We start from the raw sequence: 17,625 nt of genomic DNA, 5'->3' as shown, positions 1-17,625 counted from the left end.
GAACAACATCTATCATCATCTGTTAATAACATTATTACATATCCCAAATAATAAAGACATTGTTCTCATCTTCTTACCAAAAAGTGTAGCTCTTACTTACCAGGTTACATGGAATTAAACAACAAACAACAACACTACAAAGAAAGAACACTACAGGATCAGGACCTACAAACAGAACATTAAGTTGAATGCATCTTGCATCTTTGCCAAGAACTTCAGGGGTCGATGGGGGCCTCCCGGAGGGGGGCCGGCAGGAGGAGGCGCGGAAGAGTCGGGTTTCTTGTCCTTCTTTCTTCTTAGTCTAAAGAATTGTTGCATTGCTTCAGCACACTCTGATGCCAGCACGCCTCGCCTGATGACGATCTTCGGATGGAAAGGATGAACTGGCGCAGGAGGCTTCTCGGAGAGTTCCAAGCCGTTTCCTCCATCCCCACTCGGAAATAGCCTGCAAATGTTCGATCAAAGGTTGTACAAAGACAGAACATTCGGATAGATTCATGTTGCAAGAATCTTTCACATACCTAATCCAGCTTCCATCGGCTCCGAGAAGCTTATTTGGAGCTCCCCATACTACAGTATCCACCCGAGCCTGAAGTATTGCTCCGGCGCACATTGGACAGGGCTCGAGAGTTATGTAAAGGGTCGTTTCCTGTTGGCATGTTAGAAACACCTTTAGTTGTCGACCATACATTACTAGCTATTGAACAGAGAGAAGATTAGATTACCGAAAGCCTCCATGTCCTAAGTATGTTCGAAGCTTCCCTTATGCATATCATCTCAGCATGGGCAGTCGAGTCGCGCAGCTCTTCGACCCTGAAATACTACGATTACTAATCGAAGAATACTTGAGAAAAAGGAACAACAGCGCCAACAAACAACTTACTTGTTGTAGCCCCGAGCAATTATCTTCCCGTCGTGGACTAGAACAGCGCCGACAGGTACTTCCCAGTTGTCCGCGGCATTTTGAGCTTCCATCAATGCTTCCCACATAAACTTTTCGTCGGTTTTACGCTGCTCTTCTTCAAGCCTGTATGCATTCTCCCAGTCATCGAATCGATCTTTCATGACCTGGTCTAGCCGCTGAAATTGTTTGCGTCTCGACTCCCCCTCATCACCAGCTGATTCAGTCGTCATTTTTAGTCGTGTATTTTGTTTCTCTCTTGACCCATTGTCAGATTCCTTACCTCCTTCAGATGCGACTCCTAGCGCAATCGGAGATATTTGTTGCCGGAATGTAGGCAAAGGAATAGATGATTCAGCCGTTGTCGTAGTTGAGATCCCTTCAGACATTACGCCGAAATGTAGAGACGACCTCGTTGGGCGCAGTTCTTGAGCGGTAGAGGAAGGTGACACGTTTATTACGCCGTGCTTTAGATGACTCCCAAATGCTGATGGCCTCGAAGCTTCGTCAGCTCGAGGGTGACTTTTCTCTTCTAGATCGATTCCTGATGGTAAGCTCGGTGTTACGCCTTTTTGTTCCTTTTCTTCGCTCGTCTCTTCGATTTCGGTTGCTTCATGACCAGAAAACCACGCTTCACTACTCGTGGGCGAACTTCTGCCTGTCTTCTTACCTGAGCCGTGACTTTCTGCACGGGAAGACCACCGTAGAAGAACAATATCGGAAATTAGATTCCACAAGGACCTTCCACTTCTCTTATCGACACCCTTTACAGCTTTGCTTGCATCATCCTCGTCTTCTGTTTTCGACGCTTCCTGAACAGATGGTTCTTCGACAGTCCATATTTCATCAGAGGGCCCTTTAGTTCCAGACTGCTGACTATCACTTCTTGACTCATGCTCCTTCTGGATTTCAGAACTCGAAATTTCATCTCTCACCTGGTTAATGAACTCACCTATGTATTGTGTCGAGGATTTCTCCAAACGAGCAGCGGATCCAATGGTCGAGTCTAACTTTGATGGCAGCCTGTGTGTAGCACTACTGCTAGCCTCACCACAAGTTTCTTGATGCAATCCTGGAGAGACCTCGAGTTCTTGTAAATGTGGCAAATTAGAAACAATTTGTAAGCCTTCATCAGTGACCTCAGCAATAGCAATGGTGTCATTTGTCAATGCACCAACTCCCACTTGTATCTCTGATTTACTCTTGCTTCGACCCTGTTTGTTGATCTCGCCAGAATCTCCACTGTGAATGATCGATACTTTGCTCAGCACATCATATCCCTTATTCGAATCATCTCTCATGTTCTTTTCTTGAATATGCTTATCGGACACCTTTTTCAGAATCGACTTGCCTTCCTTTTTGGTTAATTCTTGGGTTCGCCCCCCTGAATCAACCATGGTAGTTACTTGGTCATAACATTTTTTCTTAGCAGCATCGTTGATCGAACTGTGAATATTGGTTGAATGCTCTTCCTCCTTGACATCGGTTTCAATCCTTTTTCGAGAAATCAAAGTCTTTCTGATATCAATATCTTCAACTTCTGATACTTTCAGAACAGAATTCCTTTGATAAATATCCTCTTTGGAGCTATTACCAACTGTTCTTCGAAGGTCTTCAACTGTTTCTTGGCTTGAACTTGCAACCTTAGAAGACTTCTCTTCCTCGCCTCTGTATATTTTTTGAGAGCTGTAAGAGTTCGTAAGGTCTTCACCATGGAACTCTTGCATATCCGCAAATTGTTTATGCTTCATCCTTGTTTCAGATTGTCTAGAAACTTCATTGCCTGTTTGCCTGTCATCATAGCTTACATAATAATCTAAAGACTTGTTACTCGACAGCTTTGATTCCTTTTGTGAGGTTTCTTCTCTCGAATCGAACTCTTCTACTGATACATCAGCAAGTTTCTTCTCTGATCTTTTCCTGAGGCCAAGCTCAACTACACTGGATCCAACCAAACCGACATTTTGTGAGCTTTTCTTTGTCGAAACAAATCCATGATCTCCTCTATAATCCTCTTGCCCATCTTTTTCCTCCTTTCTAGCTACCTTGTATACTATTGCATTGCTCTTCGAATCCCTTTTCTCCCTCCCTGAAAACTCTCCCGAATATCTTTCTCCCCTAAGATCCACATCGTTGTCGCTCTCATAATCACCGGTTGAAGAGAAAGAGTAGTACGATGAGCAGCTAGATCCTTCTTTCCTCAGATTCTGCTTCCTTTCCTCTCTCCTCACCAATTCTTCTCTTTCTTCAACCCCTGAAGTTACCTTCCAATTCTCTTCTCTCAACTTAGCTTTCCTCTCTTTATGTTCATTGTCCTTCTTCCCCATTTTCGACATTAATCCCACACTCTCTTCTTTCCTTCTAGCTCCCCGATTTCTCAGCAAGCCATCATCATGCTTCTCCTTCGATCTTTCCCTCCGGACTTCCTGCCCATTTTTACCTATCTTGCCTGAACTAACCACAGCCGATCCACCATGTTCATATCTAGATTCACTCTCTAAACCATCCTGCCCATCTCTTTCCTTCTTACTCCTAACTTTACCATTCTCTATCTCTTCTGCAACAGGCTTCTTCTTCTTCACTACCCTTCTACTTAACTTAGTTGCCACAAGACAATCCTCACTAACATCCTCAGCCAACAAACTAAGCAAAATCTCAGCCTCATCAACACCTCCAATGCCATAGCTTCTTTCACTTCTTTCCTCATACACCATACATTTTCCCAACCCCATTTTTCTCCCCACTAACCTAGTTTTCCTAGAGCTCAAAACTTCTCCACGATAACACCTAAAATCAACATCATTAAGCGGCGGAAAACAAGCAGAATGAAACCGATCTAAACCACCTGAAACCAGTCTCCTATACGGCGACCACTGGATCAAAGACGACTGCCTCAGTCCATACAAATTGTAGCAATAAGTTGAGCCTACAGGTACTTTACAAATAGATTCCGCACAGCAACAACAACAGGCTGCTGATGAGGAATAACTGCAAGGACTTCTTTCGATCGGGCAGTGCGCGTAGTCACTGAATCCAAACGACGCCGTGCCTCGCGTTCTCAGCGAGATTGTCGATGTCGTGTAAGGGTTGTACATAGCTCGAATTCAACAGCTATTAAAATCACCACAATGAGAGAGCATTCATTACCTTCGGGAAAACGCCCAGATTCGTGGCGGAATCTCACTACCAAGCAGGCATCGGCAAAGGACGCGGAAATTGAGGATTACGGGGTGCGTGCTCTTTGAAGATGCAGTAGATGTCTGCAGTCTTATGGTATTTTTGTCCTTTTCGCAGAATTCTCCATTTCTATACCTCAACAAGATTCGAACACGGACCAATAAGAAAGCTTTAATCTAGAAAATGTTGCCTAAATTTGACTACTATAGAATGTGTAGTGAAGCCCATAAATTAATTTTGGGCTTAGGCCCAATTTCAGATCAATCGAATAGTTACAAGTTACCTATATGTCAAAAAAAAAACATTGTGAATTGTCCTCAAGGAATACCATGATTTGTGTTGTCGGTATAGTTTGCACAAATTTTTGGATTTGTTTAATAGTAGTATTTTAAGTTGGCTTTTATATCATAAAATAAATATTATATATAATCTATTTATAGACTTTTTATAAATAATCTGTCCCAACTCAAAAGTATTTTTTTTATTATTATTTTAGTCTCTTCTTCTCCAAAGTATCTGTTTTTTATTTTAATAAAAAGTAATCATTCATTGATATCGTAATACCCTTAATTTTTATTTAAATTACAAATATATTATTATTGCATGTATAATTATTTTTTATATCATTAAATAATATTATTTTTTAATCTATTACAGAATTCCAAATAGCCTTTTGGAAATCTTCTCCTTTTTTATCAAAACTAATAGCATCTCTTAACCCACTTATTATCGAACTTAACGTCAAATTAAATATATTTTTCGATACTAAGAAGAATATTTATTATTTAAAATAAAATTATAAGTAAATTCAATCCTTTTAAAATAAAATAATATTTCATTACGATAGTGTATTAACAGTATGTTTGTAAATATGGTAGTGGTTATTGTCTATGAATATTTACATAATTATCTTTTTTTTAGGATTTATGGTGTAATCATAGAAGAAAACAATTTTATACATTTAATAAGTTAATTATCTAAAATTATTTAATGAATAATATATAAAATTTAAATTAGAGCTTGAGGTCGTTATTAAGGGCAATCCATGTACATCACGAAGATGCAAGCTTTTTGTGCGTGCCCATTACATCATTCATTCATATGTAATCAATATAAATCCCAAATTCGCAAACCCTAATTCCCCAAATCAGCCCTAATTCGACCAAACCCTAGGAGACCGAAATGCCGAAGTAATCAATCGCCGATTTCCCCAAGATGTTGGCGAATTCGCTGAAGCTGATGACGCCGTCGCCATTGGTGTCCGCCTCTTGCATCATCTCGCTCAGCTCGCGGTAGGACAGGGGGTGCCCCATCTTCGCCATCTGTTTGGTGAGCTCCGCCGCGGTTATGTAACCATTGCCGTCGCGATCGAAGAGGCGGAAAAACTCCATTAGCCGGTCCTGATTGATCAACACCTCCTCATTCATGTCCGGCAGGATGGCTTCGACTAGTTCGTCGAATTCGACGGCGCCGTTGCCGTTGGAATCCATATTCGCCAACAGGATATGGATCTGATCGCCGTTTGGCTTGAGGCCGAGGGACCGGAGGAGGGCAGCGAGCTCCAGCTGCGTGAGGCTGCCGTCGTGGTTCATGTCGAACCGATTGAAGATGTCCCTTAATTGTTGGAGCTGATCGGAGTGGATTTTAGCCATCATAACGGAGGTCAGAAGAAGGGAGATTTGAATGTACAGGTAAGGATTTCCTCTGCTGCTTCTTTTTTTTTTTTTTTTTTTTTTAATTTTTTTTAATTTTCATTTCCCATCATTTTTCCATTGCTGATTTCTTTGTTCTAACCTGGAATTTCTTGACCATACATTGTTCGTGGGGCTGTGGTTGTGGTAGTTGCTAAGATGGGATGATTCTTGAATGAATGATGTAAAGTGCATAGGAAAATTATGAACCCATTATAAGCAGGTGCTATTGCACCCTATTTTTGGTATATAAGAGAATGACCACAGGCATATCAATGGCTATTAAACCTATTAATAGAAACTTTTCGGAAACGCACATTTTAGTTGGCTTTTAGATGCAAAATGGCTATTCATTACATGTGGAAATAGTTAGAATTTAGTGTAATGTTAATCAATTATTGTAATTAATTTAAAAGTGTGTGATTCTTGATTTGTTAATCAACTTCTTGATTAGACAGGAAACATGTGTATGTGAGTAAAGACATTTATCTGTTCAAACTATATCTTGAATTAGTTTTGTGTGGTCCGGAAAATTTTAAAATCAACGAATATATACTTAAAAGTGTGTCTCGCAGACAGTTAACCTAGTCATAACAGAGTCGAAATCCTGTTCTAAATTAGATACATAAATGAATTTCTGTGCAATTTTGCATTTAGATCATTAAGAATACTTGAGAAAAAGGAACAACAGCGCCAACAAACGACTTACTTGTTGTAGCCCCGAGCAATTATCTTCCCATCGTGGACTAGAACAGCGCCGACAGGTACTTCCCAGTTGTCCGCGGCATTTTGAGCTTCCATCGATGCTTCCCACATAAACTTTTCGTCGGTTTTACGCTGCTCTTCTTCAAGCCTGTATGCATTCTCCCAGTCGTCGAATCGATCTTTCATGGCCTGGTCTAGCCGCTGAAACTGTTTGCGTCTCAACTCTGATTCAGTCGTCATTTTTAGTCGCGTACTTTGTTTCTCTCTCGACCCATTGTCAGATTCCTTACCTCCTTCAGATGCGACTCCTAGCGCAATCGGAGATATTTGTTGCTGGAATGTAGGCAATGGAATAGATGATTCAGCCGTTGTTGTTGTAGTCGAGATCCCTTCAGACAATACGCCGAAATGTAGAGACGACCTCGTTGGGCGCAGTTCTTGAGCAGCCAAGGAAGATGATACGTTGATTACGCAGTGCTTTAGATGACTTCCAAATGCTGACGGCCTCGAAGCTTCGTCAACTCGAGGGTGACTTTTCTCTTCTAGATCGATTCCTGATGGTAAGCTCGGTGTTACGCCTTTTTGTTCCTTTTCTTCGCTCGTCTCTTCGATTTCGGTTGCTTCGTGACCAGAAAACCACGTTTCACTACTCGTGGGCGAATAGTAAAAATTTAAATAGTTGTATGATGTGATATAAATAGGTGTTAATGTTATTGTTATTACTAATCCAAGATCCAATAGGCTATATTCTCTCGAAATCAAATCAACATCGAAGAAACTTAAAGAAAACTTCGATTTATTACGGAAGCAACAGTTTGAATTCAGTTTACCCTAATATCAAACCAACCGACACCGAACACACATCCAAGACCCAACAAAAAATGACACGCCACGGACACGCAACAAACACGACTAAACCGAAACCCAATATAAGGAAACTTTGCCGAAATTAAAGCCTAAACACATCGCAGACAAATTACACCGCGAACCAACAATAAGGCATAAATCGACAAACCAAAACCATAGAAACCCCAAGGGTGAAGGCGTGCATCGAAGGAGAAGAAGATCTTTCCAAATTGCCGGACCGATTCACCGGAGAACGCAGGTGCGAAGTCGACGGAATCGCACTGGAATCGCCTAGGGCTTTCAAGAGAGAATCGCGAATAGAAGATGTCATGTTCTGTATCTCGTATCTATTCTGGAAATTAAGAGAGTGAATCGGTTCAATGGATCAGCCTATATACAGAGAGAGTAGACCGGTTCAGCTCAGTTAGACCGGTTCAAACCGGTCCCGATCCAGGCAGCCTATGATCCGATGGGTCTCTCAAAGATTCGGGTCGGGTAGCGGGTTGCCGGATCCGGGCTTCAATTTGTACGGTTCGGTTGTGTGCATTCTAGGCCTCAATAATCACTGGCCAAAATATATATAACAAATCTCCACCTTATTTTGGGGTGGAATATTGTTTTTCGGGTGTCATCACGGTCCGAACTTTCATTGCTTCCTTATATTTTAGTTCATTTGAAAAAAAAAACAGTTCATTTTAGCCAATTGTTGAATTACTCTCCTGCACAAAGAAAATTGAAATCAAGTTAGGTTTAAAACAATATAAAAACCTACTATAATACATAATAAAACCTACAGCTACACACAAGTAGCACCGGCTAATCAAATGTATCAAAACATACAATTTTCACACAAGATACAAACATATCAACGTTCCAAAGCATTGTATATTCACCAATAGGATTATACTCAAATTCAACAATTAACAAAGCTACTAAACATTGTAATTGTGTCTTACAACAAAACATGCATCACACAATATACAAACACGAAAACCAGCAAGCTTTCTAGTCCACATATCATTTACAATCAATGATAACAAATCATCATCAAAGCAATCATAAGTATTATGAACTAAATTCAAATTTTCATTCTTAAGCAATGAGTTCACATCTTCTTTTAAGGTTTCCAAACATTGACACTTATACCAAGAATTACTTGTCTCCTTAACAATCATAGATTCATTCGCATATAAGCCATCAAACATACAACAAGCTAAAGAAGATAACTTCAAATTACCAAATATAGAGAACAATATAGGACTCTTCCTAAACTCATCTCTAACAAATAGGTCATTTCTAATCTCAATCTTTCTCATTTAAATCAGTTCCAACATTGCTTTCAATTTCATAAACTGAATTTTCAAAATTATTCTTAACATGCTGCCCAACAACAACACCAATTTGAAAATCACCAACAAAACTTTCAGTTTCACTATTTTTATCAAACTCCACAACATTTTGAACATATTTGTCAAAATCAGCAATAACAACATTTTCGTTTAAAGAATCAAAGTGTTGCTCAACAGCAGTTTTCACGCTCAAAACAGAATCAGAAATCATATCATCATTAACTAAAATGTCATAATGCACACAATCTGATTCACAACAAGTATTATCTACATGTATATCACAAAACTGCACATATTTGTAATCAACAACAATTTTTTTATTTTCAAAAGACTTGCAAAGAAAATCAATGTTATTCTTTTCAACCTCATAATCAAATTCAACATCAATTTGCACAGTATCAGCAGATTGAACACGAATTTCAAATTCAACATCAATATTAAGAGGTTTATCATCACAAGATTCACTTACAGCATGCATTTCAGCAACAAATTGCACATTCAGCGCATATTCAGAATCAGTATAAAAAATTTCAGAATTATCAAATTGCACATTTTCTGATTCACAATCAATATCAACTGAATTTACACCACAAGACTACACTTTTTCAAAATCAGAATTAAATTCATGAATGACAGCAGGCTTAGCAAAACATACAGAAACATTTTTGTCCTCAAAATCAACATTTTTGTTTTTAAAAACATTTTGAATTTCAGCAGCAGAACAAACACAAACATCAATTTCAGAATCCATATCAACAATTTCAGAATTATCAAATTGTACACTTTCAGATTCACAACTAATATGTTGCTTGACAGAACAAAAATTATAATTAAAGTGTCTATTTTCTCCCTCTTCTATCTCAACTTTATCATGCTCCACCTTATTTTGAGTATTATAACAAACAGTGTTTGTTTCACTAAAATCAGAAACAACAGATTCAGATTTTTTAACTTTCAAACATGGCATTTCACATTCATTGAATGTCACATTATTACTAAAAATAGTTTTAAATCCGGGTCTAGAACAAAGCCACAATCTATACCCCATAACACCATAACCTAAGAAAACACAATTTTCAGTTTTCAAATCAAAACCATCAGTGCAAACATGTATTAAAGCAGAACACTCAAATACACGAACATTAGAAATGTCAACTCTTCTACCCAACGATTTACTTTCAGGACATATACCTTTAAAGGGGGATAGAAGGTGATCTATTTATCAAATATGTTGCTGTAACTACAGCTTCATCCCAAAACATTTCGGGTAAGCCGGATGAAGTCAAAAGACTTCTAACCCTTTCCAAAAGGGTTCGGCTCATCCTCTCGGCCACCCCACTAAATTGGGGTGCCATGGGGACTAAAGTTTTGTCGTTTTCAAATTTTAACTTGTGTAAGAAAACGGTGTATATTGATACTTTTGATTAGAATTTGGTTTTTTTAAAAACTGTAAATTAATTTTTTTTTTTAATTCTGCTGCCCAGCACTGGTTCTTTTTGTTGTTATTTTGAGAATTCTAATCTTGGTAGGTAAGTCCGCAGGTTAAAAGATTGAAAGCGATCGTTGCTCGGACCGTGATGACACCCGTGATGTGCCACTTTCTCCATGCCCAAAAAGGTGGAGATTGTGGAGTTATTTTTTGGCCAATGACAAGTGAGGCCGGTAACGCACAAACCCGCACAACCCGAAACCCGGATCCTGCAATCCGAACCAAACCCGTTCTCTGTTGAGAACCGGCGGTCTGATGCTGAACCGCCCGGGCTTAACCGAACCGGTCCAGAACAATGCAATATATATATATATTGCTTCTGCCCAGTCCAGTATATACACACACTAAGACTCTCACTCTCACTTTCTCTCTCCCCGACTCTCAAATCCTCTCTCTGAAAAGCCCTAATCGCGACGGCGATCGAACGATCTTCCTTGAGTCTTCTCCGGTGATCTGTCCAGCAATTCGACTGATTCGACTGAGTTCCTTGATAAACAGCCTGTGCTGAGGCTGTTCCTCGGTTCGATTTACGATTTCGAGCATTCCTTTACAGTGTATTAATTATATTGTGGTTGGGAGGGATTAGGCTTAAATCGTTTGTGTTTTTCCTTAGATCGTGGTGAGGTTCGCATGTTGGATGCGTTTCCGTGGATGTCGGTTGTGTTAGGGTTGTATTGTGCGTTACAGTGGGTGTTATGATTGATTTTTAGATTGGGTAAACTGAGTTCGAGCATTTGCTTTCGTTTAATAAAAGATTCTTTAAGTTCTTTGGTTTAATTCGTGTGTTTCTTATACATATATATATATGGCATATTGATCTTGAATGTGTAACAACAGTGATGTTTTGAATGTAAAATTGATTTTTAATTTAATATAAAAAATAAAGTATTTTATTTGATATTTTTGAGATATAAATAGGATGAATAGCTTATTTAAAATCTAAAAATTTTAAATATAACCATAATTTAAGGGCACACTTATTAGTAATTTAATCGAAAAGAAATAGTGGGTCTATGCTTTGAGTTGTGGTTAGAAATCAATTCCCACTCTCATTCATTCCAAACTTGACTCCATACATTGCTCTTTTACCAAAATTCAACAATCAAATTTTCATCCAATTTTCTTTATTAGCCACATATATTTTTAAGTTGAATTTCTTCACGTTCACAATAAAAAAAAATGTAATAATAATAATAATAATAATGAAATTAATATGCTAATAAATTATCTAAATATGAAATAATGTACTAGAGGTCACAAAATCAACGGCGAATTTTAATTATGCTGATCGAGTCAAATTAACATGATACTAATTTGAGTCAATCAACCTATGTAATTTTTATAATATTATTAATATATGTTTATATAGAAATATACTCTCTCCATTCCGAAAAAGATGAGTCATTTTGTTTGAGCACGATAATTTAGGTAATATAAATTAGTTATTTAGATAGTGAGAATTTGTTATTTAATGATCTATGTATTTAAATAACTTTAATATTATATCTCAATAAAAAATATATATAATATGAATATAATTTTATAAAGAAGAAAGTTTTATATAATACAATTAAATACAATATTAATTTATTTATTTATCATTATCATAAATTAGTTTTATAACAAAAATAGAGTTTTAAATGTAAATAAAAATATTTGTTAATTAAAGAGTGAGACAAAAATAAACAAATTTTGAGTGAGTTGTACTTATAAAGATTAAAAATTTAATTAAATTAATTTATGTTTGTTAAATGAGATAGAAAATAGAATATGAGATCATCTTTGTAGGATAGATAACAGGAAAAAAGTATCGGTAGTTGAACCAAGGGAGTATGTTCTATTATCTTTTTATATGACGCGAGAACTTGCAATTATTATCCAAAAGTGCGCACTGAATAAACCCGATCGAAATGTTATGTTCTATATTTTTATTATATAACATTTTATTTTATCCAATCAACATTAAATCCATGTCCTAAGAAATCCTGATTGGAAAAATTTCCATTTGATTGCGACTCACAAGTCAAAACAACCAATCTAATAATAATAATACTCCCTCCGTCCCAGATACCATATCCATGTTGTCGTTCTGTTCGTCCCACATACCATGTCACTTTTTTTTTTTTTAAAAAAAAATGATTACACACTTTAATTTTATTTTAAATTTTTTAATTTTAATTAAAGTAATTAGTTATTTTAATTTTAATTTATAATTATTTATATTATAGAATAATTATTTTCACTAATACATTCTTAATTATCTATTAATTACACACTCCTAAAATACCGTATCTACAATGTAGCAGACCTAGGACGGAGGGAGTAATAATAATAATAATAAAATCGCAATCATTGGTCAAACAAAAGACCCATAAGTCCACAAAATACAACATTACTAAATTATTTGCCTTGCCTATAAATAGCAATAACGCCCTTTATCCTCAACACAATCTTATCTCATTTTCTTGAAAAAAATAAAACATGATCCCATACGTACCAAAATCAGTTGTCCTAAACCACTTAACTTTACTAATAGCTCAACTGAAGTGGATGTGGGATTATCTTCTTTACACCCCATTCTTACATCATCGTATTTCTCCGGTCACGCTTATTGGCCGGTCTCCGGTGGGATTTTCCGACGAGCTCCGGGTCACACGCTTCGAGGATTCCGATGATCCGACGGACTGCACCGTTTGTCTGTGCAGAATCGGCGGTGGAGATGAAATTAGAGAGTTGAGATGCGGCCATTTATTTCACCGGGCATGTTTGGACAGGTGGATTGGGAGCGGGCATGCCACGTGTCCGTTGTGTCGGAATCGTTTGATGGCGGCGGCGGCGGAGCTCCACCGGGAGGTGATCTTGCTCAGCTTCTCCGGCTGCGGCGGCGGTGGCAGAGACCGGTGCCGGTGGTGGCTGAGATGAAGTGTGGCAGGCAGTGGTGTTTTGTACAACTTTTTTATTCATTTCTATTTTTTATCTTTTATTATTGTTACCCAATCAAGACCGTTATTTTGTTACGATATTGAATGAACAAAGATTTATTATTATTACTATCATTCACGGTAAGAAAATATTAATTTTGTAACAAGATTTTTTCGTCTTTAAATTCATTTTTTTCGTTACTAATGATATTAGAGACAAAATTAATAATGAAATTACGTTACCTACGTGATTTTAGGGACGAAATTTTGTTACAAATATACTATTTTTCTTCGTAGTGATTATTTAGTGTGTACTTACACTATCAATATTTTATATTTGAATTACTTTTGAAATGTCACTGCGACGAAAAATTCATTTATCTTCGGAAAATAATTTCGAAATTTTTGATCTAAGATTATTTTTATAAAGCTTCGAAATTTGTCTTAGATTGGTGCTCGACGAATAAAACTTGTCACCCTTTGAGTGTAGTTGGAAAATCCGAAATTATTTTAAATAGTTTCAAAATTTTCAAGACTATTTATACTTCTTCTGTCCTAAATATTTTGAATTTATTACTGAAGATATAAAAATTTAGGTAGAATATAATTAGTAGATAATTAAGAAGTATATTAATAAAAATAATTATTATTTAGTAAAAATAATTATAGATTAAGATGAAGATAAATAAATAATTTAATTAAAATTGAAAAATTATAAAATTAAAATTTAAAATATGATTAAAGTGTATAATTATATTTCCAAAAATAAAAATGACAAATTACGTGAGACGGACGAAAATAAAAAAAAAATAAAAAATAAATTATGTGGAAAAAAATGAGTATTATTTTTGAATTTTTCAGAAACTGCTCGCACCACATGTGTGTGGATTTATATTAATAATTATCTCAGAATTTTCGAGGCTAAATTTTAGTCTAAAATATTCCGAAACAATTATTAATATATATATATATTAACTAATAAAATAATAACAAAAATGAAATTATAACATAACGATAAAATTATTGTCTTACTTATATTTTATTGTGAATTTGAATTAAGAAAAGTACGATGTGCCAGCTCCGCACGGTTCAAAATCGGATTAGACCAGATTAGGCGGCCTGCACAAAAAATCAGGCTAGCCGGAATTGCAACCCTTGGGGCAGCCTTGCTCAAAAATTTTTAGGTCTTTCTTACAAATATTTTATACATTTAAAATAAATACTACTTAAAATAAATACTACTACTATTTTAAATATAAATTTTTTGTATCTAAATTTAAATTGAAATTATAATTTTAATGTGAGCAAATTTGTTTATTAAATTTGTTTATTTTAGCTGAGACACAGAGTTTTAGGTGTCATATAATTAACTATATAGTAAGGTTTAAGAATACTAACATGGAATACCGTGTGAAGTTGGGACAAGCCCTCGGGTGGCTCCCCCTTGCACGCGACCTCGCCTACGCTCTTCACTATCGGGAACAGACCTTCGTAGGGTCTCATCAACCCCTTGTGCACTCCTCGTACACGCCCATGTTGGTAGAGTTTTACCGACACTAAGTCTCCCTCCTTGAATTTTCGAAACACCTGCTTCCGGTCCGCCGACTTCCGTCTTTGGGATTTCTCCAAATATAGCCGCGTGCCACCTTCGCCCGAAAGTAAATATGAAGTGTATTACTAAACATAATTATAATATAATATTATTGGGAGGTAGTATCTTTTATAAAAATAATTTATAATTTAAAAGTAAAATGAAAAAACCTAATTTTTTAAAAAAGAAATACAGTAAATCATTAAATTTATATTATTTATATATATAAAAATTAAATATAGGGCTCTTTGCCCAAGATCTATAAAAACTCGAGAACGGTCTAGGCTCACGCAAAACCGGGTTTTAGTATTGCATATGGTCAAAAGTAAACGTGAACATCAGCTTCCCCGAAACTGGACATGACTGACAAAGAGAGTTTATTTGATTCGGTATTGTCTATAAGTCAGCTTCCAATATTTTATTATTTTTAATTTACTACCAATTAATCCCAAATCACTTTCCAAGCAAATTCCTGTGTCATAAACATCGTACGTATCTGCCAAAAAAAAAAAAAAAAAAGCAATCGTGTAAACTACCACGAAGCTCGATCATCAGCAAACAAATAAGAGATTCCATCAGTCCAATTCATTACAATTACAGTACAAGAAATTAAAGACTAACCAAACAAGAATCCGCCATGTACGTCACCAAGCGTCTTTCTCAGCTGCTGCAGTCGCCGGAAACCATGGCGGCTTCGCCGGAGGGTCCGAACTCCGGCTACTTAGTCATCCAAGACGAGGAATCCGAGACCTACTCGTGTTTTGGTGCCTGCAAGAACCGAACCCTCAAAGAACTGCCGTTCCCTCAGAACAAAGAGCTGACGGTTCGATACAGAACAGGAGGCGAACACAGCAGAACTTATCGAGACCCTGTTTTCTTGATCCCTGTTCTCAATCAGCCATTGTCAGCAAATCGATACTACGCCGTCGTCCCGCATCGAAGGCAAATCGGGTAAGAAGAACTAATTTAAGAATTAATGAACACATAAAATAGGATTGTGTCTTCTTATCTGATGAATTTTGATTTCTCAGAGAAGCATACGCCTGCTCCAGGGAAGACGATAAGGTCACGTGCTGCATCTTCAGCTGTATTAGCGACGCTGAACCACGACCGTTGGATCCACGCGATGTTTACCAGCAGATCCAGATTGTTCCGTACGAAGGTCTGTGCCTGACCGGCGGTTCCTTCACCGCCGCCTCCGTCGCGCCGGACGGTTTCCCTCCGTCGTTCTTTAGACGGAAGGGATGGACGATTTACACCAAGTCCGGCGACAATTGCGAGCTGAGCACGGCGGAGGGCGTCGATTTCAAAATTAGGGCTCGCCTCCCGGACTTCAATTTCTCCCTGCCGCTCGTGGCCTCCGACGCTGTAACTGTGGGGAAATGGTACTGCCCCGCCATGTTCGTGAAGGAAGGAACCCTAACCCTAAGAGAGCAGGTGAAGAGATCGATGTACTACGCAATTACGCTGGAGCAGCGATGGGAGCAGATCTTCGCCTGCAGCAGGACCGATCAAAACAGCCGCCGGGTCACCATTGACGCCTCAATCGACAGGGAGGAAGCTTTTGTGGGCGGGATGAGAGCTGCGTGGAGTGAGGCGGAGGGGTGGGTGTGGTTCAGGGCGGTGAAAGCCATGGGAGAGGAGGAGAGAAGTAGTGTGTGTTTGAGGGCGGAAGTGGTGCAGAGGATGAAATGGGAGGAAGAGAGATTCGGGTCCGGGTCCGAATCCGAATCGGGGTTTGGGTATGGGCATGGTTGGAGTGGGAAGCAGCAGCAGGTGAAGATTAACAGAGTGGAAGAATTGGAGGAATGGAATGAATTTGGGTGCTATGTGTTGGTGGAGAGGTTCTGTATAAGAAGATTAATGGATGGGAGTGTGGTGATGACCTATGATTTCAAGCACATTGATAAGATCAAGAATAAGTGGCACTAGTCTCATATAGGATGGTCTGGTGGTATACGGATTAGATTTATCTCAGACAAATATTGTTGTATAAGATAAAATTAGGTGATTTTTATTTATACTTGTTGATATCTTATACATAAATATGTTATGTGCTATTAACAACAGTTGTATAGTAGTATATATCATGCGAAATTATATAGTATGATGTTAATTTATGTGATATATTTGTATTGTATTAATATAAATAATATAATATTTGTAAATTATAATAATATCATGTGATGTCTCTTTAGTGTATATAATGGACGCGCTAATAGACCAAGTCAAAAACTTCAATTCAGTATACTAACTTGACGTGTCCAGGTAATTGTGTTAGAAGAAAAAAGATATATGACATCCCAAATGAAGTCTCATATGTATATATATTACTAGGAAGATACCTCAAAATCCATTTTTATAGCATTCTACTAAACTCTATTTGGATTTGACAAAAAAAAATTAATGAAGTACCAACAACATAGCATAAGAAACATGTGTTGTATGAGACTTCTCATTTTCATTCGAGAATGTTTATTCGACACTTAACATGAGTAGAAAAAAAAGTATTTACCGCCTTAACATTGTACATTCAAAACCTTTGCAATGCCTTTTCGATGCAATGTTCCCATAACAACCCAATCTTCTCTTTTTTTTATTGCGCATAATTTTAATAACAAGAATTTGTTTTGCAACATTCAAGTCTTTCATCGAAACAACTCAGTCTAACCGTTTCTTCAACTTTTCAATTTTGTCAATATTCTTTCTAATAATAAGTATTTTACTATAAACTCGCCCCATCTCGGATCCAGACCCAAATCCGAATATTTAATAATTATTATAATCTATTTATATTTTTATATAATATAAATTATATTATTTATTTATTTAAAAAATTTAAATATAAAATAAAACCTCTATTCTAAATCAAATTTATGCTTGCATTTGTTTCTTCTACAATTCTCTTTATAATCCGGACCACTGCTTGTCATTGCTACGAACTATTGTCAATAT

The 17,625-nt window shown here is 37.1% G+C and overlaps 4 protein-coding genes across 4 annotated transcripts; 2 read left to right on the top strand and 2 right to left on the bottom strand.

Moving 5' to 3' along the window:
• Nucleotides 1–10: 10 nt before the first annotated feature.
• Nucleotides 11–4,181, bottom strand: LOC127263504 (tRNA(adenine(34)) deaminase, chloroplastic). Its single transcript, XM_051292563.1, has 4 exons — nt 884–4,181; nt 726–813; nt 522–649; nt 11–445 (listed from the first exon to the last, which is right to left on the bottom strand). Exons 1-4 carry the CDS (start codon nt 3,994–3,996, stop codon nt 166–168), a joined length of 3,609 nt encoding a protein of 1,202 aa, XP_051148520.1. The 5' UTR covers nt 3,997–4,181; the 3' UTR covers nt 11–165.
• Nucleotides 4,182–5,134: 953 nt separating this feature from the next.
• Nucleotides 5,135–6,000, bottom strand: LOC127263506 (probable calcium-binding protein CML15). Its single transcript, XM_051292565.1, has one exon. It carries the CDS (start codon nt 5,731–5,733, stop codon nt 5,248–5,250), a length of 486 nt encoding a protein of 161 aa, XP_051148522.1. The 5' UTR covers nt 5,734–6,000; the 3' UTR covers nt 5,135–5,247.
• Nucleotides 6,001–12,532: 6,532 nt separating this feature from the next.
• On the top strand, nt 12,533–13,218 carry LOC127263683 (E3 ubiquitin-protein ligase RHA1B-like). Its single transcript, XM_051292834.1, has one exon. The coding sequence runs from the start codon at nt 12,640–12,642 to the stop codon at nt 13,078–13,080; it is 441 nt and encodes a 146-aa protein (XP_051148791.1). The 5' UTR covers nt 12,533–12,639; the 3' UTR covers nt 13,081–13,218.
• Nucleotides 13,219–15,270: 2,052 nt separating this feature from the next.
• Nucleotides 15,271–16,795, top strand: LOC127263682 (uncharacterized). The gene is made up of 2 exons (XM_051292832.1): nt 15,271–15,621; nt 15,702–16,795. The coding sequence occupies exons 1-2, from the start codon at nt 15,308–15,310 to the stop codon at nt 16,600–16,602; spliced, it is 1,215 nt and encodes a 404-aa protein (XP_051148789.1). The 5' UTR covers nt 15,271–15,307; the 3' UTR covers nt 16,603–16,795.
• The last annotated feature ends 830 nt before the right edge of the window (nt 16,796–17,625 follow it).

Source organism: Andrographis paniculata, unplaced genomic scaffold (genome assembly GCF_009805555.1).
Source record: "Andrographis paniculata isolate CXL003 unplaced genomic scaffold, ASM980555v1 Contig69END, whole genome shotgun sequence".
Lineage (NCBI taxonomy): Eukaryota > Viridiplantae > Streptophyta > Magnoliopsida > Lamiales > Acanthaceae > Andrographis > Andrographis paniculata.
The sequence above is the reverse complement of the archived record's forward strand: the minus strand, read 5'-3'. Positions and strand labels throughout refer to the sequence as shown.